Genomic DNA, 25,193 nt, shown 5'->3' on the forward strand with positions numbered 1-25,193 from the left:
AATTGTGTCGCTCCCTCCTCTGGACGGAGCTCTTCCTCCTCCATTGACTCCTCCTCATCCTCCTCACAAATTGGCCCCTGCGTACCCCTTTGTGAGGAACCACGTGGCGCTGACTCTCCAGAAGCTGATGGAAAAGGTGACTCCTCATCCTCCACCTCTTCCACCACATCATCCCTTAACCCTTGCAAAGTTTGCTGAAGCAGGCAGATAAGGGGGACAGTCATGCTGACTAGTGCATCATCTGCACTTGCCATCCGCGTGGAATAATCAAAAGGACGCAAAACCTGGCAGACGTCCTTCATAGTGGCCCACTCTGTGGTTGTGAAGTCTGATCGGCGCTGACTGCGACTTCTTTGCGCCTGATGCAGCTGGTACTCCATAACTGCTTGCTGCTGCTCACACAACCGCTCCAACATATGTAACGTGGAATTCCACCGGGTAGGTAGGTCACATATGATGCGGTGTTCCGGAAGGCGGAATCGGCGCTGCAGAGCAGCAATGCGGGATTTGGCCAAGCTGGAACGCCGCAAGTGAGCACACTCTAGGCGGACCTTGTGCAGCAGGGCATCAAGATCCGGATAGTCCCTCAGAAAACTTTGCACAACCAAATTGAGCACATGTGCCAGACATGGGATGTGAGTGAGGTTGCCAAGGGCCAAAGCTGCCACCAGATTTCGGCCATTGTCACACACTACCATGCCTGGCTGGAGATTCGCTGGCAGTAACCACACATCGCTCTCCTGCTTGATGGCATTCCAGAGCTCCTGCGCTGTGTGGCTTCGATGCCCCAATGAAACTAGTTTCAAGACGCCTGCTGACGTTTGGCCACGGCTGTGCTCATGTCGGTCATAGGTAAACGTTCACGGGTCCATGTGGGGGTGGACTGTGACGGATCCTGCAGAGAGGAATCAGAGGAACTGGTGTAAGAGGAGGAGTCGATGCGTACAGACTGGATTCCTGCAATCCTTGGAGTGGGCAGGACACGTCCTGCGCCACTCGCACGATCTGTACCTGGCTCAACAACATTAACCCAATGGGCAGTGAGGGAAACATATCGCCCCTGTCCATGCTGACTGGTCCACGCATCGGTGGTGAGGTGGACCTTGCTACTGACGGCGTTCAGTAGCGCATGTTTTATGTTTGCCTCAACATGCCTGTGCAGGGCAGGGACAGCCTGCCTGCTGAAGTAAAAGCGGCTGGGCACCTTGTACTGTGGGACTGCCAATGCCATCAAGTCACGGAAGCTGTCAGTCTCCACCAGCCTGAACGAGAGCATTTCCAGGGACAACAGTTTGGCAATGCCTGCATTCAGAGCCTGTGCTCGGGGGTGGTTGGCCGAGAATGCCCGCCTTTTCTCCCATGCCTGTACTACCGATGGCTGTAGAGTAGACTGGGAGTGTGAGGATGACTGGGAAGGTGGTGCTGTGGGTGGAATTACACAAGGTCTCTGGGAGGAAGCCAAACCAGCTGTGCGTGAGCTGGAGGAAGAGGCAACACGAGCTGAAGAGGTGGTAGCTGCCGCTGTTGGTTGGCCTACATCTTCAGTGTTTTTCTGTAACTCCACCGCGTGCCTGGTCCGCACATGTTTCCACATATTTGTGGTATTGAGGTTGCTGACATTTTTCCCTCTTTTTACTTTATGATGACACAGCTTGCATTTGACAAAACAAATGTCATCTGCAACTGTGTCAAAAAAGGACCAGGCACTGCAAGTCTTGGGAGCGCCCTTTTTGGCTTTGGAAAGAGACAGGCTCCTAACGGGTGCCAAAGTGGAGGCTACAGGTTCCGCAGTCTTCCCCCTCCCTCTCCCTCTTTGGCCCGTAAGAGGAAGCTCTTCCTCTGAGCTGCTCCCACCACCTTCCTGTTCCTCACGCCACGATGGGTCAAGGACCTCATCATCTCCACTACCCTCTGCCACCAACTGCTCCTCCTGGGTAGTCTCAGCAGCACAGTACGCACGAGAAAGCGGCACCTGAGTTTCATCATCAGATGCGTACTGCGCTGTGGTCACTGGAGGCACTGGCCCACCTGCCTCTTCAGAGTCAGAGAGAAAAAGGTGTTGGGCATCACTGCACACTGCCTCTTCTTCCATTTCTCCAATGCTGCTTGGCTGGCCCCCTGTTTCCAAGCCAAGAGATTCAGAGAACAGAAGTAGAGACGGCTCCTGTCCTGGGCTCTCTGACTGCCTGGCCAATTTGGCAGGTGGTGAAGAGACAGATGGCTGCTCTCCAGTGCTCTGTGCCTGAGAGGATGTGGCACTAACTGAAGTCGATGCCGAGGCGTTAGCTGCCATCCACCCGACAACGGCTTCAATTTGGTCTTCACGCAGCAGCGGTGCACGGCGCTCTCCGACAAAGCTGCGCATGAAGGACTGTTCCCTGCTGAAACTGAGTGACGACGAGTCACCGGCGCCCGCAGCAGGCACAGAATCACCACGTCCTCTCCCTGCTCCTCTCCCTGCTCCGCGCCCACGCCCACGTGCCTTACTCCCTGCCCTCTTCATCTTGGTTGACAGATAAAGATAAGCAGAAAAGTACTAAGGCCTTAGTGTGCTTATTCCTGTAATGCTCCTCCTAACAGGTGTAAGAAACACTAATGTTGTAAATTGTGGACTAAACTTTATTATTTTTCAAATGTGGCCTACACAAGTGTTAAGTTGTGTTTGGTGAACTTAACTTTTTTTTTGGTGCAGATCGGGCTACAGAGCTAGTTTAAATCACACGGAGACCGTGCAGACAGCCGTAAACGGCGCTGCAAGGCCAAAAAACCCTCCTCTAGGTTATCCTATATAGTGTTTTTCCACTATTTAGCTGGATACAAGTGGAAAGACACTAATAGGAATTTTTTTTTTCAAATTTTAAACTGGCTGCACTATTTGAAAAAAAGGAAATTGTTTTTCAAGGTATGAGGCAGTAACGCACCCTGAGCTGAATCCAACCGGCTATGGCTGCACACAGACTACAGGGCGAGCTGCGCTCACACAGAGACCGTGCAGACAGCCGTAAACGGCGCTGCAAGGCCCCAAAAAAAACCTCTAGGTTATCCTATGTAGTGTTTTTCCACAATTGAGCTGGAGACTGGGGAAAGACACTAATAGGAATTTTTTTTTTCAAATTTTAAACAGGCTGCACTATTTCAAAAAAAGGAAAATTTTTCTCAAGGTATGAGCCAGTAACGAACCCTGAGCTGAATCCAACCGGCTATGGCTGCACACAGACTACAGGGCGAGCTGGGCTCACACGGAGACCGTGCAGACAGCCGTAAACGGCGCTGCAAGGCCAAAAAACCCTCCTCTAGGTTATCCTATATAGTGTTTTTCCACTATTTAGCTGGATACGAGTGGAAAGACACTTATAGGATTTTTTTTTTTCAAATTTTAAACAGGCTGCACTATTTGAAAAAAAAGGAAAATTTTTCGCAAGGTATGAGCCAGTAACGAACCCTGAGCTGAATCCAACCGGCTATGGCTGCACACAGACTGCAGGGCGAGCTGGGCTCACACGGAGACCGTGCAGACAGCCGTAAACGGCGCTGCAAGGCCCTAAAAACCCCCTCTAGGTTATCCTATGTAGTGTTTTTCCACAATAGAGCTGGAGACTGGTGGAAAAACACTAATAGGAAATTTGAGAAAAAATGTGCAGCAGGCTGCACTAAGAGCAAAAAAGAACAACTGTGTGAGGCAGTGTGAACCCCCCCTGAGCTGAATACAACCGGGTATATGGCTGCACACAGACTACAGAGTGAGCTGCACACACACACACACAGAGACCTTGCAGAACGCTGTTAAAACAGCGCTGCAAGGCAAGAGCAAGGTGAACAGTGAAGAACACACAGCGTTTTGCTAAATTAGCCTTTGGAAAGGAAAATAAAGCAATTAGCAAGCTCAACTGGCCCTCAGTTAGAACACAGCGTCCTGTCCCTAACTGAAATCACAGCAGAGTGAGCGCAAAATGGCGGCAGCGCTTTTTTATAGTGCAGAGTGACATCATTTCAGCAGCCAATCCCAGCCTTGCCAGTACTTACATGCCCACCATGCTAAACAGGATGTGCCCACACTTTCATTCATTCCTCATTGGCTGCTGCGTTCAATTTGAATTCTGGGAACTTCCGATTCCGGTATCCGATACGCGGGAAGTATCGGAATTCGGTATCGGAATTCCGATACCGCAAATATCGGCCGATACCCGATACTTGCGGTATCGGAATGCTCAACACTAGTGCTGACAGAGGATACTGCAGCTGGGCAAAGCATAAAAACAGCAAGGAGACATAGAAGTTACAAGCATTTATTACAGAATTGGAAAACTTTTATTTCAGAAATATTTTAGTCAATGCAATCAACGTATGCATTGTATAATGCCTTCACATGGATCTGGCTGGTCACCCTAAACTTGAATGGTACACCAGACAATTTCAGCATGACTCATGTGGAATTACCATGATTATTGAATTTTTCTATAATCTATGACATTCTAATTAACATAACAGATTTAGAGAAATTAGGCTTTAAACGTAGAAGAGGGTCATAAACATTTGGGAGAGCTTACTGCATCCCCATCAACAATGGAGGAAAGAATCAAAAGTCATCTTAGAAATTTGTATTTACTTTCTACTTCAAGATCAAAGTCTCCACACTTTCTTTATATTGGCTCTCTCTCTAAATATGGTGGTGAATACTGATAGGAGAGTGTGATTGGAAATGCTCAATACTCGATGGAGCATTGGGGTGCTCGATTCAGTGTTGAGCACTACTGAATATCGCGTGGTGCTCAAGTGCTCGGGTCTCAGGTAAGAAACTCATTTGAATCATCTGAGCTGCTTGCCACACTTAAGTGGGTTTCTGGGACTCCTCTGTCAGTTGAGTCGAGAGCGACTGTATGTACTTAGGAAAAATGCTTGAGTTCCACATTCACTTCCTTTATACTCGCTGCTCGAGTCGAGCACATCTGACCGTCTGACATGCTAGATTCGAATATCGAGCACTCAAGTATTTCAGCGATCGATCAAGACTAGCGGTGGATACTGTGTTTGAAGCTGCAAGCATGCTTTGACTAAGACTTTTTTAAGAAAAAATAAGACCTTGAGCTTTGACTTCTCTGAATGGAGCTAATATTTCTATGCCGTTATTGAGTCATCTGTTCAGTATTCTTACATGTCTCATGCTTTAAGCATGCTTTCAGGTTAAATATGTTATTGCTTTCTCTTATTGCCATTTAACTAATTCCTAATGGAACAGAGAGAGTTAATATACTGCAGAGCGTGCCCTACATCACACTAGTGTACAAAAAAGAATTTGCTGATGTTTAGAGGATCTTGTCTCAGAAAATAGGAAATATTTCATCTCTCTTACCCCAGGGAAAGATTTACAATGTTATTCCATCCTCATGGATTTATTTTCTTAATACTCTTTCTATGAAGGATTATATCAAAGCATTCATTTCAGTGTATAGTATTTGGGAACTGATAGAACTTTTCAGGTTCTTTTGCCGGCATTGTTATAGTTTATCCTTTGCTGAAGAGCAAATGAATACATTTAGATTTATTATATACATGTAAAAATGCCTAAGTAAAATTATTCAGCACTGGTTAATGCTAAAGATCTTCCTTTTTAACAATACACAGCTGTCTTTTCTGGAAAAAATGTCCAACTAAAAACTAAGATTATGTGCTGCAAATATAAAGTTATGTATGTTTTTCTAAAGAGGTACAATGATCATGGATTAAGAGAAATAGTTTAACCTTTCCAAAGGCATTTATTATTCTGTCTGCTTTCTTGCAAGTAGCTGTTAAGTATATAATTTGTAAAGAAATTCATTCTAAAAATGATATAAAAATGAGACATTCTTATACCTACTAAAAATCAAGCAGCAGAGTCAAGGATATCATTTGCATACAGTATATCACAAAATTGAGTACACACAACATTTTTGTAAATATTTTATTACATCTTTTCATGGGACAACACTGAAAATATGACACGTTAACTAGTCAGTGTACATGTCGAAACTGTTGGAAACAAAATTGTGTACACCTCCCTTTTCAAAGTGTTACAAGGTCTCTGGTGTGAGTGGGGAGCAGGTATGTTAAATTTCCGGCTTGGAATTTCAATATGGCACCTCACCTTGAATAACTCTCTGAAAATTAGAAAAAAAGAATTGTTGCTCTACATAAATATGACCTAACCTAAGGCAGAACAAAATGAAGAAAATGCCCTGCTGTAAATAAATAAGTAAAAGCAATAGTGCACATAAATAACATTGGGTACCTAGTAAACATCATTTTTGATAAAAAAAAAGTGTAAAAGCCATCCCACCAGTGTCAAGATGCACCCAAGTTTGGGTTGGTCCTAACCTCAAATATTAAAAGCTTACCAAACATCATGGTGACTTCCTGTATGAATAAGGGCAGAGCAGGACCGAGTAACAAACATGGATGCACAGCTAGTTGGAAGATTTTTAATGTAAAATCCAGCTAACAGGTACTTAGTATACAGGTACTTTTATAAAAAAGCATAGAAGTCATCCTTCCAATGTCAAAGTGTACCCAAGATCAGTATCACGAGCTGTATGCTGACTACTTTACATAGTATCCATCACGAAGGGAGTTATAAGTGACACTCACCGATGCTATGTCCTGGGAAGACATGACCAGGAGATAGCCACAGACTCCCAGGAATGCGAGGTAAGCAAGACTGGAGAGAGATTGCTTCAGGCCTGACAAGACCTGAATCACCTGACTGCTGGAGTACATGGCCTAAGTTCCAGGGAGCTATAAGCTGAAGGAAAACTCCTATAAAGGTAACTAAAGAACTGAGCTACCAAGGGGCACAGACAGAGACATAAAGAGACCAGGAAGGGGTCAAAGCATGGGATAGCGTAACTGTACCAAGGGACTAGACAGAAAGGATAGTAGGGGCCAAGCAGAGGTCAATACCAAATGGACAGAGAAAGTACAGAGACGGAATCCAACAAACAGTAACCAGCGAACAGACCAAGTCAAAAGCCAAGGAATCAAGCAAACAGGACACAGCACAAAACACACTCAGGGGTCAATACACTTAGCCAAGGGTGGAAGTATCACTGACAAAGGAAACTCCAAGATAAGGGCTATAAGAAGTCCATGCAGGATCAATGTGAGGCCACAGGAATTAACCCTAGAATTTACCAACCCAGACAAACCATGACAGTATCAAAGTGTACCCTCTTTTGTGATATATTGTATATGTTTCTGCTCCATTGTAACTCCCTTTTGTATGCATTATTTTAAATTATGTATTTGTATTTACCTTTGAATTTAATTTTATATATTAACCCCTCAACCCGTGGAGCTTTTTTTTGGTTTTGCGTTTTCGTTTTTCGCTCCTCTCATTCCGAGAGCCATAACTTTTGAACTTTTCTGTCAATATTGCCTTGTAAGAGCTTATTTTTTGTGGGTCGAGTTGTACTTTTGAACGACACTATTGGTTTTACCATGTTGTGTACTAGAAAAGAGGAAAACGATTCCAAGTGTGGTGAAATTGCTAAAACGTGTAATCTCACAATAGTTTTTTGTTTGGCTTTTTTGCTAGTTTTAATAAATGCTAAAACCAACCTGCGAATATGATTATCCAGGTCATTATGAGTTCATAGACACCAAACATGTCTATGTTCTTTTTTATCTATGTGGTGAAAAAAAATTACAAACTTTGCTTAAAAAAAAAATTGCACAATTTTCCTATACCCAGTTAACAAAAACTGACATTGCGGATACACATCAAAATATACTGTCAAAGTAAGCCTGCTACTCACAGTGAGGGCTGCTCCTAAGCAAATATTAATCCTACAAAGGAAAATGGAGCACAGATGCTTTCAATAACTGTGGTGAGGCTAGTGTAGTTATCAAGAACATACGTTTTATTAATAACTCACTCACAAACTTAGATTATAATAACCACATTCAAGTATATGGACATGTGAAAATGAGGGGAGGAAATCTAGATACAAAACATCTCCAACAGATTCCCTAACTGCATCAAGTGAGGGCACATAGTATCAATAATTCATTATAATCAAGAACCCATAGGGGTCAACATGAATCTATAAAGATATCGTATGAAGATGGGAGGCCACGACGTCCATCGGACCGGACCACATCGGGACCGCCCCCAGGGTGAGTATAATATAACCTGTTTTTGTTATCTTTCAGGTGACATCAAGGGCTTATCTACAGCATTATAGAATGCTGTAGATAAGCCCCTGATGTCGGTGGCATTAGCTTATAGGTGAATTTTGGGGTAACAGATTCCCTTTACATTTTTTTATCGCTATGCCGTTTAGAGATCAGGTTAATTCTTTTTGTATTGATCAGGTGATTCTGAACGCGGTGATACCAAATAAGCGTAGGTTTGATTTTTTTTTTGCTTTATTTTGAATGGGGCGAAAGGGGGGTGATTTGAACTTTCATATATTTTTTATTTTTTTCATATTTTTAAAAACTTTTTTTTACTTTTGTCATGTTTCAATAGCCTCCATTTGAGACTAGAAGCTGGCACAGCTTGATTGGCTCTGCTATATAGAGGCGATGCTCAGATCACCTCTATTTAGTAGAATTACAGCATTGCTATGAGCGCCAACCACAAGGCTGTGCTCACAGTAATCCGGCATCAACAACCATAGAAGTTGTCATGCTGACATGCTGATGACCCCCGATCACGTGACGAGGTCTCTGGTGCCCACATTTCTGGCCGGATTGCCGGAAGCACTTGTTAAATGCTGCTGTCAGAGTTTGACAGCAGCATTTAACTAGTTAATAGGTGTGGGTGGATCGCGATTCCACCTGCGCCTATCACGGGTACATGTCAGCTGTTCAAAACAGCTGACATGTCCCTGCTTTGATGCGGGCTCACTGCCAGAGCCCACATCAAAGCAGAGGTACTGGCTTCAGACGTACTATTCCATCTGATGGCAGAAAAGGATTAAAATTCACAACAATTTAACATTGCATAGATCTCTTCATTGTACAGAAATATGGTCAATGTGCACAGTATAACTTTTCTCAGTTACTGCAAATTAGATGGAGGTACTTCCATGCTCTGAACTGTCCCTCTAGCCTTTTCCCAAAGATGCTGCATAGCAAGGGTGTCAAACTGCATTCCTCAAGGACCGCAAACAGGTCATGTTTTCCGGATTTCCTTGTATTGCACAGGTGATAATTTAATCACCTGCACAGAGAATGATTCGAGCACCTTGTGCAATGCTAAGGAAATCTTGAAGACATGCACGGTTTGTGGCCCTCAAGGAATGCAGTTTGACACCCCTGCTGCATAGGATAACCAATTGGAAGCAATGAAGATGTGGAAGACAAGTAAAATTCCTTGTTATGTTCCTGGTACCAAATAATGAGTATACTGGATATTTTTCCTGGACCGCACCATTTTCTGTACTCTCCTTAAATAGTTAAACAAGAAAACCAAATAAGTTTGGCAATTTTTTGAAATATAGGCTTTGTTTTATCTAGCACCGGTTACCATGCATCATTTGTCACTCGGATAACTAATTTTTACCATTCTAATGTACATTTTTGATTCAAACTGATTCAGCAAAATCTGAGGAAGTATGGGTCTAATTTCCAGGTTCCTAATAAAGTGCTCAGTCAGTATATTCATTGAATTATTTATCTTGCATTGATCTTAGATTACAGCTTTTATAATAGTTCAGAGATATTCTTACAGCTCTATTGCTACTGGAAATAATAGAAACATGTATGAGTTCCTGGTGTCAATATACATATCCAGATGTCACAACACCACAATGTGCGTCATCCTAGGTCTAGGCAGCACCTTGGGCATGCACTTCATGAGGCTGTAGTGATAGTGGCCTACTCAGCACAGTGAAGATGACAGAGGAAGACATCTTGCAAAGTTCTGAATAAAAGTGGCCATAGGGAGTTTTTTGTAGAACAAAAAAACAATTTGTAGCTACAATTTTTTGTTTCAGCCCATACTGGGCCTTCTACAAATCAGTAACAAGGCAAATGGCGAATCACCATTTTGCTGAATTTGCACAAAATGAATCACAAAAGAAAATTACATTCAGGAGATGTTGGGGCTAGCGGAACGCACCAAGTAATAGAGAGATTGATACGAGGTGCGTTCGCAGCCCGGGGTCTACCGTGCAGAGATACCTGCTGCAAAGTAATGGTGGATGGACACTGAGCTCACACGTGGGTTAAACTTCACCCTGTGTGAAATGAAAGCAAGCTCTGTTGCCTCACAGAGTTGTGCTATACACAGAGAATAATACCCTAACTAGGGTTGTGCTTGCTCTGGAACTCTTCTGTGCTAACAGCACACATGAAGGAACCAGATGCTAAGCCAAGGCTAATTGCCCCCACTGACGCTAGCTGCCTGCCTGAGTGTACAGCCCCAAAGCTAAACAGATTCACACCACATATAGACTGAGTGGTAGAGTATCCACTGGCAACAGCCAAACACAAATGAAACTAGCGCATGGCCATGCGAACCTTTTATAGGTTCCACTGTGGCTGGAGAAGAATGGGAAACCACAGCGGACATGGTTCTAGATTCTCCCTGTGCAGCTGCAGGAACTCAACACCTAATATTACCCCCTCCTAGGGCCTTGCTACGTTCAAAGGGTGCAATGAGCAGCGGAGCCCGAATGTGCTCCACAGGTTCCCAGGTTCTGTCCTCTGGGCTGTGGCCCTTCCAGTCCACCAGAAAGTATTTTTTGCCACGTACTACCTTGCACCCCAAGATAGAGTTCACCTCGTACTCATCAGAGGATGAACCCGATGTCCCGGCAGATGACTCGGAAAACCGGGACATATAGACGGGCTTTAAGAGGGATACATGAAAAGTATCGGTGATACCTAGGCGCGGAGGAATAGCCAAATGGTAGACCACAGGGTTAACCTGTAGGGCCTATGTAGTGAGGCGCAAACTTAGTGGACTCAACTCGCAGCCTGATGTTACGGACGGAGAGCCACACTAAGTTGCCAGGAGCAAATGTCAGAGCGGGGCACCGGTGTGCATTGGCAGAAACCCTCATTCTCTCCTTGGAGGCCTGGATGGCATCCTGTGTGCGGTCCCAAATGTCACATGCCTCCACCGCCACCCTAGAATCGGTGGATGACACGGGCATGGGCAAAAGGGCATGCGGATGCTGGCCATAATTAAGGAGAAATGGAGTCTGCCTGGTGGAGTCGGCTATGGCGTTGTTCAAAGCAAATTCTGTCCAAGTTAACAAAGATGCCCAGTCATCCTGCCTGGTGGAGACAAAATATCGCAGGTATGTGACCAGAGTCTGGTTGGCCCTCTCTACCAACCCATTCGTCTTGGGATGGTACGCAGAAGAGAGATTCAGCTCAATGCTGAGTAAAGAGCAGAGCTCTCTCCAAAACCGAGATGCGAACTGGGGACCACGGTCGCTGACAATTTTATCAGGCATTCCACGTAAATGGGAAATATGTTTTATGAATAACGCCGCCAAGGCCCGAGCAGAAGGTAACCGTGGAAGCGGCACCAAGTGCACCATCTTAGAGAAATGATCAGTTACAACCCAGATAACGGTGCAGCTACGAGACTTGGGTAAGCCCACAACGAAGTCCATCCCGACCATCTCCCAGGGCCTGTCTGCCACCGGCAGGGGATAAAGTAGCCCAGCAGGCCGTTGCCGAGGTGACCAATTATTTGCTCAGGAGACACACGCCCAAATATAATCCCCAACATCACGGGCCATATGCGGCCACTAGTATGTCCTCGCCAGAAGTTCAGAAGTCCTCTTGGTCCCAAAATGTCCACCCACCCTGGACGAGTGAGCCCAAGAAAGAACCTCTGGTCGCAAATTAGATGGCACAAAAGCCTAGCCCGGAGGCAGAGCGAAACCGGAGCCATGGTAAACAGGCTCTCAGAAGGGACAATTAGCCAAGGCTCCTCCTCCTCTACTGAAGACACCATGGAGCGAGAGAGAGCATTGGCACAGATGTTCTTCTCCCCGGAAAGATAATGGTGAACAGGGACCATCTAGCCTGGCGAGAGTTTAGCTGCTGGGCAATATGCAAATAAGCCAAATTTTTGTGGTCGGTAAACACCTGGAAGGGAAAATGATCACCCTCCAGGAGGTATCTCCATTCCGAGAAGGCCAATTTCATAGCTAGCAACTCACTGTCCCCGATGGAGTAATTCCTCTCCGCGGGCGTAAAGGTCTTGGAGAAAAAGAATCAAGGATGCTTCCGACCTTGAGCATCTTTTTGGAAGATGACTGCTCCTCCACCGACAGATGAGGCATCCACCTCCATTATAAATGGCTTATCTAGATCGGGGCGATGTAGAATGGGAGCACTAGCAAAATGGGACTTAATAGAGTGGAAGGCCTTGGAGATCTCCTTCGACCACAATTTGGGGTTTACTTTCTTGGTGAGGGCAACCAGGGGAGCTACCAAAGTTGAGAAGTGAGGAATGAACTGGCGATAATAATTGATGAACCCCATAAAGAGCTGCACCGCTTTGAGAGAATGGGGTTCCTTCCAGTCCATAACAGTCTGTAGCTGGGCGGGATCCATAGCCAATCCTTGGGCCGAGATGATATAGCCCAGGAAAGGCAAAGACTCCTGCTCAAACACAGACTTCTCCAACTTGGCATAGAGGGAGTTTGCCCGTAGGAGGTTAAAGACTTTGCAAACATCTCTCTGGTGGGAGTCAATATCTGGAGAGTAGATGAGAATATCATCCAGATAGACTACAACCGAGGTGGAGAGCATATCCCAGAAGAGATCATTCATAAAGTCTTGGAAAACGGCTGGGGCATTACAGAGCATGCAGTGCCCATCCCTGTGTTAAAAGCTGTCTTCCATTCGTCCCCCTCACAGATGTTAATCAGGTTGTAAGCACCCCACAGATCTAGTTTAGTAATTACCCTTGCTCCTCAAATCCTATCAAAGAGCTCAGATATCAGGAGCTGTTCATAACCGTGATGGCGTTCTTCTGCACGAAAAAGAACCCAGCCCCTGCAGGTGACACTGACTTCCTAATGAATCCTCTTGCCAGATTCTCCTGGATGTACTGAGACATTGCCTTTTTCTCCAGGAGAGATAGCAGGTAGACTCGACCCCAGGGAGGCTCAGCACCAGGCAAGAGGTCAATAGGACAGTCATAGGGACAGTGAGGCGGAAGGGTCTCCGCAGCCCTTTTGGAAAACACGTCTACATAGGGCCAATATTGCTTGCGGAGAGAGGAAAGATCTGCGGGTACCTCAGTAGTAGCAACCTCAACACACTCCCTCTGACATCTACCCTCACAAGTTTCACTCTATCCCAAAATTCTGCCTGTGGACCACTCTATATGAGGGGAGTGGTACCATAGCCAAGGTATCCCTAACAGGACCTCATCAATTCCCTCAGGAATGATGAGTAAAGAAATAATCTCCTGATGAGATGGTGACAGAAAGTAAATGGGATGGTCTGGTGTGTTATCTGTGAGGGCAGTGTCGACCCACTCACCACTCGTACGGTCACTGGTTTGGAGAGCATCACCAGGGGTATTGCGTGTCATTGGGTGAAGGCAGATTACATAAAATTGCCCTCTGCCTCGGAATCCATGCAAAGCTCTACCGAATGAGTGGATGAGCCTATGGTAATTGTCTTCTTAAAGGATAGTTTAGTGGAAAACGTTGCCATGTCTAGTGTACCTCCTCCTACAACCACTAGACGCTGACGTTTTCCCGACTGCTGGGAACATCTGGAGGCAAGATGTCCTGACTGTCGGCAGACATGATAGACCTTGAGTGCACTAGCGGGGTGGGACTTAGATCCCGCTCATGACAACTCCATGGCCTCATGTGACTCGGGCAACTGGATCAGAGATTCCAAAGGTTTGGCGAAGTTGGAAGCCAGCCGAAACCTCTGCCTACACTGGGTTTGCTTCATTCGTTAAAACGAAGATCTGTGCGAGTACATACAGCTATTAGCTCCTCCAGTGTGGCGGGAATATCCCTAGTGGCCAAAGCATCCTTCTCATTTTCAGACAGCCCCCTTCAAAATACAGGGATGAGTTCTTTATCCGACCACTCCAGCTCAGATGCTAAAGTCCGGAAGTGGACGGCAAAATGGCTGACCATGGACGAGCCCTGAGTCAATGCCAACAGTTGGAGCGCCGTATCATGGGTGACTCGAGGTCCTAAAAAGGCCTGTTTCAGAGTGCTCAAAAACAGCGGAGCACTCTGCACCACATGGTAGCCATGCTGCCACAGCGGTGTGGCCCACTCCAACGCCCTGTTCGTTAGGAGAGAAATAATTGATCCCACCTTTGCCTGTTCTGTGGGAAAACATGCAGCCAGGAGCTCGAGATGTATTGCGCACTGGCTCACAAAACCCCTACAAGATTTACTATCAACAGAGTATTTATCAGGCAGTGGGAGGCGAGATAAGGTCAGAAGAGGGGTGGCAGTGGACAAACTTGCTGCAGCTACGCTAGCAGCCTGAACAGCTACGGCAGTAACATTCACAGCTGAGGTTGTGCGCTCGAGAGCTGCCAACCTGCCCTCCAGCTGCTGGATGTACCGCAGCAGTTGCTGTTCATCCGCCATTACTAGCCAGACCCTGGCGCTAGTATGCTGTTAGAGCTAGCGGAACGCACCAAGTAATAGAGAGATTGATATTAGGTGCATTCGCAGCCCAGAGTCCACCGTGCAGAGATACCTGCTGCAAAATAATTGCAGGACTTAGTCCCAGGAGCGCCTGCTCGCCGCCAAACGGTACTGGCTATAATGGCTGAACCTTGAAGGGCAGCAGTAACCAAGCGTGCAGTATCTGTCCGAGCCAGGCGTTGGGACCGATGTCTCCACTGAGCTGGTTCCACTGCGGCTGGTGAAGATTGGGAGACCGCAGCGGACATGGTTCGAGATTCACCCTGTGCTGCGGCAGGAACTAGACACCTACACCTAACAGGAGAAACCCAAGAACAGTCAAGATGAATTCAATTTGCTTCAAACCAATATACTCATTTCTATTGACTAGCAAACCCCTAACGACGTAGGTGAACTCCAATAATGCAGTGGGAAAGTAATTTTATTTTATCAATTGCATATTACTTGGTATAAAAACTTCTCTTCCTGGAATGCAAATCACCAGAGAAAGCACTTTGCATTTACATTTATTCAGCAAGGAGTTCTTGGAGATTTCAGCTCCATTCCCTGCAGAATTGTGAAAGCAACCATGAGCTATTATTCAACCTATAAAGTTAGACATTTTCATGAACATTAATTCTATATGTAAACTGTTAAAAGATGTTACAAATGGTCAAATGAACTAAATCTTTTTTTATTAAAATACTTTGTAAAGATAAGTTAATGAAATTGAGTTATTTATTTCTAAGTGTTAAATGTATAGTTACTGAAGGATTTATGGAGAGGAAATGACTTCAGGCTAGTCAGTATAATGTCATTAATTTACTATAAATATAAATTCAGAAAAGCGCTAAATTTGTCTTTTAATACAACTGTAAATACAATCAGTTATTTCAAGAGAATTTTTCATGATGAATGACTCGTAGGACATTTAATTTCCTACCTCTACTTTTATTAGGATAAAGGAAACCTGTCAGCAGGATTGTGCACAGTAACCTACAGACAGTGTCAGGCTGGTGCTGTTATACTGATTAAAATGATACCTGGGTTGATTAAATCCATCTTGTGGTTGTTGTTAAATCTTTGTTTTCAGTTTTGAGTTATTGATATGCTCGTGCTCAGGCCTGTAGGGGGTCTTCATGTGGTGCTCCGATTAGGTATTCATCAGTATGGCTTCTAACAGGTCACTGGTCCCTCAGTGACCTTCCCTTTATTTTACATAATGACTATTGCAAATATTGTATTGTAAAAAATATTATTCACCAGTATTGCTTCTGATAGGTTGGCAGGTCACTGATCCCTCAGTGATCTGCCCCTTTGTTTACATAATGAATATTATTAATGTTGAGGGAATACATTCGGCACTATTCGTTATTCGCACAAATAGTGCTGTATTAGGGTTATTTGTTACTCGGCGAGTAATTAGCTGTTCGCCTCGGTATATTTGAGTGACCCGCCAGCATGTTTGCAGCCAATGAACATTTGCTTGCCAATTACAGTAATGCCAGTGCCATCTTTTGTGTGGAATTACTGTGATTAGCCAGGCTTACAGCTCAGTCCAGCTCCACCTCGTCAACTCCTGACCCAGCTGCTCTGGACTTTGCAATTATGTTGAATTGTAGATCTAATGAGGACTCATGCAGGGACAAAAAGACCTCCTGATTCTATTCAATTGGTCTGTTTTTAATGATGTCATAACATACTGTACATCTAATAGAAATGAGAACAGTTAACTGGGTAGAAGGGTAAAATGAGCAATTGTAGGTACAGAGTGCTATATATTATGATGATGGCAATATATTAAGAGGATAAACACTTTGATGAGAAGGCTTGTTTAATAGAATATGTGTTCTTTTCTTTGCATTTATCCCATGTAAATAGCAAAAAGTTAATATATTTGTTGCATCATAAACAGCTTTTCAGAAGTGCAATCCAACTAAGCAAACCTAAAATGTCAAAGCAGTAAGTAGCTTTGCTTTCCTCCTTAAGTCATTTTCCTCCCAATTGAATTCTTATTGTGTGATATAAAGAAATCTACTTATGACAGATCATTTTGTTATATTTGTAACTAAAAATGCAATGCAATTGAAGAAAATCTTATATTAACATGGGGGACATGGCTAAACTTAAAGTTTAAAATTTACTTTGAAATTAGGTAAAAACAGAAAAAAAGAACAATATTGAAAGCATTTCAAATTTATCATTATTTATCGTTTTAAGTCCTTGCAAAAATGGAACATCAAAAATCACTGCCTCTTGGCCATTCTTTGCATATAGGATGTGAATTAATGTAACAAATATGAAATAATTATGCACAACTGAAGCAGGATAGACTATCAAAAGGCCAAAGTTATTGAAAAGTAATTGATGTGCACAGATATAAAATAAAAATTTGTCAATTTAAATTGTATAGATTTTTGGGAAACTGTAAACCAGATTATTTGGCTTTGTATCCTGGTCCCCGGCACTGCATTGCTACAGTGCTGATCACTGAGCCACCATGCTGCCCTACATGTGATGAATAATACGAGGTCTTGAATCAAGTGCAATAAATTACACACACTGCATTATTCATAGCAGACAATGCAGTGCAATATTGTCTGTGCATTTTTTCCACATATATCACTGTATATTATAAATTAATTCCATGCCAAATACCACAACTGAGTTAGTAAAAGATGAAAAATAAGAACAATGCAGACTGTCTTTATTTGGGTCTTTACATTGGGACTTAATTAAAATTTTTAAGCAGCCAGGGTCCAAAACTAGAGACCCAAATAGTTGATATACTTAAGGTATTATCTTGTACTTCCTTGACCAGTTCTTTTTTATTAACCTTTATCTTCGTTATGAGAAAATATAATTTCCTTAGTTAATAACCTCACATAATTCAGAAGCTCTATTAAAATGAGCTTTTCATTTTTAGAACATTTAGAAGATCATTAATTGAAATGGCAAAATTACCTTGTCCATTACGGTTTCCTCTGGCTCCAAAACTTTTATTCATTTTTCTTAACTAAGTTTACTGCTCAAAACTATATGTTAGATCATTTTTTTCATGCAAGGAGGGAAGGAATAATATTACTATTAAAGAGGTTATCCACTACTGTAACTTTCACAGCCTATGCTTAGGATAGGTCATCAATGCCTGATCAGTGGGGGTGTGTTACCCAGGATTCCCGCCGATTGTCTCTGTGCTCAGTTAAAGAGCTACTCCCTTCTACTGATAATGACCATAGCCGGGTACTGCACATACGTACCCCATTCAAATCAACGTGGGATAATTGTTCAGTACTCAGCCATAGCAACTATCAGTAGACAGAGAAGCTCTGTATATGAGCAGTTCTAACTGCTGCCGGTAGCAAATACAGGTAATCGGCGAGGTTGCCAGGTGCAGCACTCCAATGCCAATCAGACATTAATCACCTATCCTACGATCTTATGGATAGGTCATCAATGTTGGAGGTGGTGATGGCGAACTCAGTCGAGGGGTTCAAGAGAGGCCTGGATGTCTTCCTGGAGCAGAACAATATTGTATCATACAATTATTAGGTTCTGTAGAAGGACGTAGATCTGGGTATTTATTATGATGGAATATAGGCTGAACTGGATGGACAAATGTCTTTTTTCGGCCTTACTAACTATGTTACTATGTTACTATGTAATGTTGAATTAGTGGACAAGTTCTTTAAGATTGAGTTTGTCGGTTCTGGTGCATTCTGTGCTATGTAGATCAGGGGTCTTCTCTGTCCTCAGCATCAATATGGTGACTCTGAGCCAACTGCTTGGAGACACTATGTTGACGAAGGAGGGAAGATCCCTGGTCAGAAAATATCAGCTTAACAAAAAACATTCTTTAAGGTATATTAGTTATAGCAAATAATGTCTTCACTTTGGGATCCAGGATGAATGTCTACTCACCCTCATTGAACAAAGGTTAGCAGTATACCGAGAGTTACTGTAGGTATGGAGTTGAGGAACTTCTTCAAAAGTATTAATCTTTTCTACATCTCAATTTTTAACAGCTCATCACTGATAATGTATGCTACTGAAGTTATTGCTTTTTTCTATTGCATGTGATAGTTTCATATCTAATATAAATTATTAGCATTATTCCCATTACCTTTTCCAATACCTATAACTTTTTCTGTGTTTCCTTCAACAAAGCCATATGAGGGCTTGTTTTTTTGTAGGGAAATTACTCATTTTTTTAGAGATTTAAATAATTTTTAGTTTGCTTTGCCATTTTAGCCCATAACGTTTTTAATTTCCCAATCTGTCCGAGAGCTTATTTTATGTGTGGTGAGCTGATGGTGGTAGTGAAACCAATTTAGATTACAAATGACATTTTGATAGTTTTTTTATTACATTATTTTATAAAGGTGTGGTGATTGAGAAACCACATTTCTGCCATTTTCATTTTTTTTCTCTTCATCACATTTGCTGTGAATGAGCTCATTCATTTTATAATTTGATAGGTCAGATACAACGATAACAAATATGTTTTTAATGTTTTAAATCTTTTTGTGCTTACTAGGGAAAGAGGATTCACATTTTTATGTTTTTATATATTTTTTATATTTAAATAAATATATATTTTACATTTTTTAATTTTTTTTAAATCCCCTTAGTTGACTTAAACTTTTCCTGATAGTCTGATTGCTTAAACGTTATACTGCAATATTATTATAGTGCATATTATAAATCACAGTGTTGTTTGAAGATCAGTCAGCATAGCCGGTCTTTACTGCATGTGGAGGGAGTTCAGCTCCTAAGCTCCTTTGACACACACTCATCCCAGTGCTAGCATGCTGCTGCATTATTTTACTCTACGGGAATGATGTAAAAAGCAGATTAAGCCTAATTTACTTTTAAATGCGTTTAGGAGTTATATCATACATTGTATGGTCTCTTTGTTGGAGACATGAATCTAGCAGCACATTGAACTTTCTTTAGAAAGACAGAAATTTGTTGTACCATAAATTCCACTTGATTTTTAAGTCAATCTGCAGGAATATTGACTCAGGTGGACCTTTTTGATACTCACAGATACTGGCATACTATTAGGAGCCCAGATAAGCACTATAGCATGCTATAGAGATGCTCTATAGGATCTGTGAACTCTGAAGGCCAGGGCAACAAAAAAAGGCATTATGTTCTTGATGCCAACTTAGTACTATAAGACATTTGTGGAATGGCGCATTGCTTTGCTGCACTTGTTATGTTACAGGCTCAACAGTCGCTATAAAGGGATAAACTTGGTCAAACAATGCTTGTTTAAGCATTATTTTCATATAGTGTTACTTATATTTTTGTCTATTTTTTGTACACATCACTTTTTGATTGTGTTATTTCTTATACACAGTTTGTCTGAAAAAGGTGTACAATAGACTGGAACATCACATCTTTTACTGAGCATTACAATTAAAATTATTTCTTCACATTATACTTGAGTGCCAAGTTCTTCATATATTGGATTACAGATTGAGCCCTTACTTGTGCACCTGCAATCAGGAGTGCCTTGTTCTAATATTCAAAAATAAAAAAAACTGACTTTTTTCTGGGGTCTTCCACTTGAAAGTTCACTTTTTTTTATAGACAAGTATTAAAAACAATGCACACATCAAAGTCAAAGAAAAAAATTATGGAACGGACACCAAAAAAGATATCTCAGTAAACGCGCTGTCACCGTTTTCTAGAAACGTCTTCTTGAAAAACTCATTGGGTGCGCCAATGTCTCTAAAAGAAATCATGTACACATACCCTATTGCTTTAATAATACTATTGCTAGTAGGGTGATGATGACTACACCCCAGAGTCATATTTATGGCCTTTTTTCATACCTGTTTTGCAATTATATACTTTTTACTATACGAGTGTGCCTAAAATTGCTTCATGTGATCCACAATTGATTCATATTATATACTTGATATATACAAGTCTATATGAATTTTATGTGCTATATGACTACATTTAATCATGCTTTTATTTAATTTATGTACACTATTCCTTCTAGAGGTGTATCTGCCACACATTTGTGCTTTTCTTGTTTTTACAAAGTCTATTCTCTTTGTATAATTGTCATTTGTAATGAAAGACAGATTAGATTGATTCTCCTGCTTTTACCAAGCTTTAGTGCTTCTATAAAATGTTTAAACAAGCTACTAATTATGTCAAGATTTTCATGGTAAGTACTCTCGACTTCAATTGCAAATATAGGCCAGTGTCTTACATTCTATAGCTTTGCATTTAGAGCATAACTCTCTATGTAAGTGGTACTCTCCAATCCATTTATTCACAATGACATTTGGTCAGCATTTAGTACTAGAGCTTGTGAAATGCAGATAGGGCTGTATATTGTATATTTTAATCAGTGTTATGTCTTAGACCTAGCAAAAATGCTATTCTCTTTGAAATGAAGCATCTTTCTTCTGTTTAGTCTTTTTTATCAGTACACAATTTAGTAAGTAAAATAAACGCTTAATAAATTTGCTCTTAAGGGTACCGTCACACAGTGGCATTTTGATCGCTACGACGGCACGATTCGTGACGTTCCAGCGATATACTTACGATCTCGCTGTGTCTGACACGCTACTACGATCAGGGACCCCGCTGAGAATCGTACGTCGAAGCAGATCGTTTGAAACTTTCACTCGTCGTCAAGTGTCCCGCTGTGGCGGCATGATCGCTTCGTGTAACAAAGGTGTGCACGACATTGTATACGATGTGCGCATAGTAACCAACAGCTTCTACATCGCAAACACGTCATGAAATTATCACTCCAGCGTCGTGCATTGCGAAGTGTGACCGCAGTCTACGACGCTGGAGCAATAATGGTGCGATGCTGGAGCATCACGGATCGTGCCGTCGTAGCAACCAAAGTGCCACTGTGAGACGGCACCCTAAGAAATGACTGTCCTGAGGGAGAAGATGATTATCTAATGGCCAGCAGATAGGTATAATAGTTTGCAAATCGGTATAATGCAAACATGTAAAAACCTGGAGTTCACTTAGGAAAGCCAAATGGAAATGGATCTCCCTGTCTGGTGTTTGCAGGTAACTTTCTTGCCCACTCCCAGGGTGAGTTATGCGTAGATACCGATGATGTGAATAGAGCGCTGTCTTGGCTGGTGACAGCCTCTCTAGATGCTTTTCCATTCTGCCGTGGAGCTACGGCTTTCTTGCTTGGTCTAGGTACTTGCAGCATATGGTGTCCAGCCAGCAAGGACCGGTATGATGCGGAGAGTCACTTGACAAGAGACCCGTAAGGAGCAGCAGAAGGACCAATTCTAAAGGTACCTTCACACATAACGATATTGTTAACGATATCGTTGCTTTTTGTGACGTAGCAACGATATCGTTAATAAAATCGTTATGTGTGACAGCGACCAACGATCAGGCCCCTGCTGTGCCATCGTTGGTCGCTGAAGAAAGTCCAGAACTTTATTTCGTCGCTGGATCTCCCATGGACATCGCTGGATCGGCGTGTGTGACACCGATCCAGCGATGTCTTCACTGGTAACCAGGGTAAACATCGGGTAACTAAGCGCAGGGCCGCGCTTAGTAACCCGATGTTTACCCTGGTTACCATCCTAAAAGTAAAAAAACAAACACTACATACTTACCTACAGCCGTCTGTCCTCCAGCGCTGTGCTCTGCACTCCTCCTGTACTGGCTGTGAGCGTCGGTCAGCCGGAAAGCAGAGCGGTGACGTCACCGCTCTGCTCTCCGGCCGCTGTGCTCACACAGACAGTACAGGAGGAGTGCAGAGCACAGCGCTGGAGGACAGACGGCTGTAGGTAAGTATGTACTGTTTGTTTTTTTACTTTTAGGATGGTAACCAGGGTAAACATCGGGTTACTAAGCGCGGCCCTGCGCTTAGTTACCCGATGTTTACCCTGGTTACCGGCATCGTTGGTCGCTGGAGAGCTGTCTGTGTGACAGCTCTCCAGCGACCAAACAGCGACGCTGCAGCGATCCGGATCATTGTCGGTATCGCTGCAGCGTCGCTAAATGTGAAGGGGCCTTAACCAACGCGTTTCGGAAACTACGGTTTCCTTCTTCATGGATGGTCCTGCTAGTGAAACAAGGCTTTAAACACCAATGTTCTATTATGCAATTAGTAGAATCTGAATAGCTCGCTCAGGACAGTCATTTTTTAAGAGCAAATATGTTAAGTATTTATTTTAATTATACTTATTGCAATTTTGTGGTTATTGTTTTATTTGCAGCTGAAGAGTGCACTGATATATTTGCGCCAATGTCCCCAAGTGTACATCAATTTAATAAGTGTCATAGATTATCTATTTTTACACAAATTTTAAAGTGGTAAACCAAAGTTTTTTCATTGATGTCATTAAATGAGAACATGACTGCAGTCGCACCAGGAATGATGCCATGTCACATGGATTACCATTCAATAACACTTCTGTTAACCATTTGAAAGATTTGCTTTCACTTAATAAAGCTTGGGACCATATCTTTCACCAACAATTCAGATCTTAAAAGTTCTGTTAATCTAATTTTTGTTTTTGTTAAATTATAGGTACATACGTCACTCAAGTAATTGCAACAGATAAAGATGATCCAACACATGGAAATAATGCCAGGTTGATTTACAGCATTCTTCAAGGGCAACCACAGTTTTCTATTGAAATAAAATCAGGTAAATCAGGTAGTTTTGTTTGGAAGGGGGTGGTCTGTAGTGACACTGTATAGAATGTAGAGAGTTCAAGGTAAACACTAAAATAGGATCATTTAAAAAATAATACAGGTTATGCTATTGCAAAATATTATCTAATATTATTGTACATACAAAAGAAGAAGCATGCAATAAAAAAAATCTTAGTCTCCCTTACACACATTATATGACTACTTGGCTTGTCTTTTGGCCAGCAGCTATCTCTGCTGTCTGTCGATGTACAGGAGCACTAGGTCTACTGAGTGATTTTATGTCCTCCATGAGAAATCCATTGCCAGACTTGTCAGGCAGAATCTTATCTTTATGAGAACAAAAAAGATTATCAGTCTGTATTGGGATATGCCAGATCCCTTACTCCCCTGACTGTAGTGTTGAGCATTCCGATACTGCAAGTATCGGGTATCGGCCGATATTTACTGTATCGGAATTCCGATACCGAGTTCCGATATTTTTGTGATATTGGAAATTGGAATCGGCGTGTGCGGTGCGTATGGTTCCAAGGGTCTGGAGGAGAGGAGACTATCCTTCAGGCCCTGGGATCCATATTCATGCAAAAAATAAAGAATAAAAATAAAAAATATGGATATACTCACCCCTCCGAAAGACCCTGGCTGTCACCGCTGCAAGCGTCTGCCTCTGTTCCTGAGAATGCAGAGAGTGAAGGACCTTCGATGATGTCGCGGTCAGGTGAGCAGTCAGGTGAGCGGTCACCTGACCACGACATCATCGAAGGTCCTTCACTCACTGCATTCTTAGGGACAGAGGCAGACGCTTGCAGCGGTGACAGCCAGGGTCCTTCGGAGGGGTGAGTATATCCATATTTTTTATTTTTATTCTTTAATTTTACATGAATATGGATCCCAGGGCCTGAAGGAGAGTTTCCTCTCCTTCAGACCCTGGAAACCATCCAGGATACCTTCCGATATTTGTGTCCCATTGACTTGCATTGGTATCGGGTATCGCTATCGGCGATATCCGATATTTTTTGGATATCGGCCGATACCATCCGATACCGATACCTTTGAATATCGGAAGGTATCGCTCAACACTACCTGACAGTAGTTTTGAGCATTCCGATACTGCAAGTATCGGGTATCGGCCAATATTTGGTGTAACGGAATTCCGATACCGAGTTCCTATATTTTTGCGATATCGGAAATCGGAATCGGCGTGTGCGGTGCGTATGGTTCCAAGGGTCTGGAGGAGAGGAGACTCTCCTTCAGGCCCTGGGATCCATATTCATGCAAAAAATAAAGAATAAAAATAAAAAATATGGATATACTCACCCGTCCGAAGGACCCTGGCTGTCACCGCTGCAAGCGTCTGCCTCCGTTCCTGAGAATGCAGAGAACGAAGGCAGACGCTTTGTATATATCTTTGTACTGTGTTAGTATATATATATATCTTTGTACTGTGTTAGTGAGTAGATAGAGAAATATTAACATGTGAGAGTCTTCAGTGGTTGATACCCTTAAATGGCTAACTGAAAAGATGGTAACAAATAACAAGCTTTCGAGAAGTCAATGATAGCTTGGTTGTTTCTTAATCTTTATTTTCAGTTTTGTGTTAATGAGATTCTCGTGCCCTAAGGTGGGGTTGGGTCTGAAATATAAGACTTTGTTGACTACTTAAATTGTATAAAAGGTCCAGAAAAATACAAAATTTGTCCCTTTTTGAAAACAAGAAGGGATATCAACACTCGTGAAACACGTATAGGGGTACATGGCCGCACCTTGGGCAGGAGATACCACATACCGGGTAATTAACCCTTTTGATTTTTCACCATTATTTCACTGCATAACGAACACCAGAGTTACTCTATCACCGGATTACACAGGCCTTACAGCAGCATGGTTTGATCTGGGTCGACTCGC

General features: G+C 42.8%; 1 protein-coding gene across 1 annotated transcript in view; it reads left to right on the forward strand.

The window, feature by feature from the left end:
• Positions 1-25,193, forward strand: part of LOC138642673 (cadherin-19-like) — a 225,822-nt gene that overhangs the window by 94,559 nt on the left and 106,070 nt on the right. Inside the window, exon 4 of the mRNA XM_069730990.1 lies at positions 23,164-23,283. Coding sequence (XP_069587091.1) covers positions 23,164-23,283 — 120 coding nt within the window. The remainder of the gene's footprint in view (positions 1-23,163; positions 23,284-25,193) is intronic.

This window comes from Ranitomeya imitator, chromosome 6 (assembly GCF_032444005.1).
Source record: "Ranitomeya imitator isolate aRanImi1 chromosome 6, aRanImi1.pri, whole genome shotgun sequence".
In the NCBI taxonomy this organism is placed as follows: Eukaryota; Metazoa; Chordata; class Amphibia; order Anura; family Dendrobatidae; genus Ranitomeya; species Ranitomeya imitator.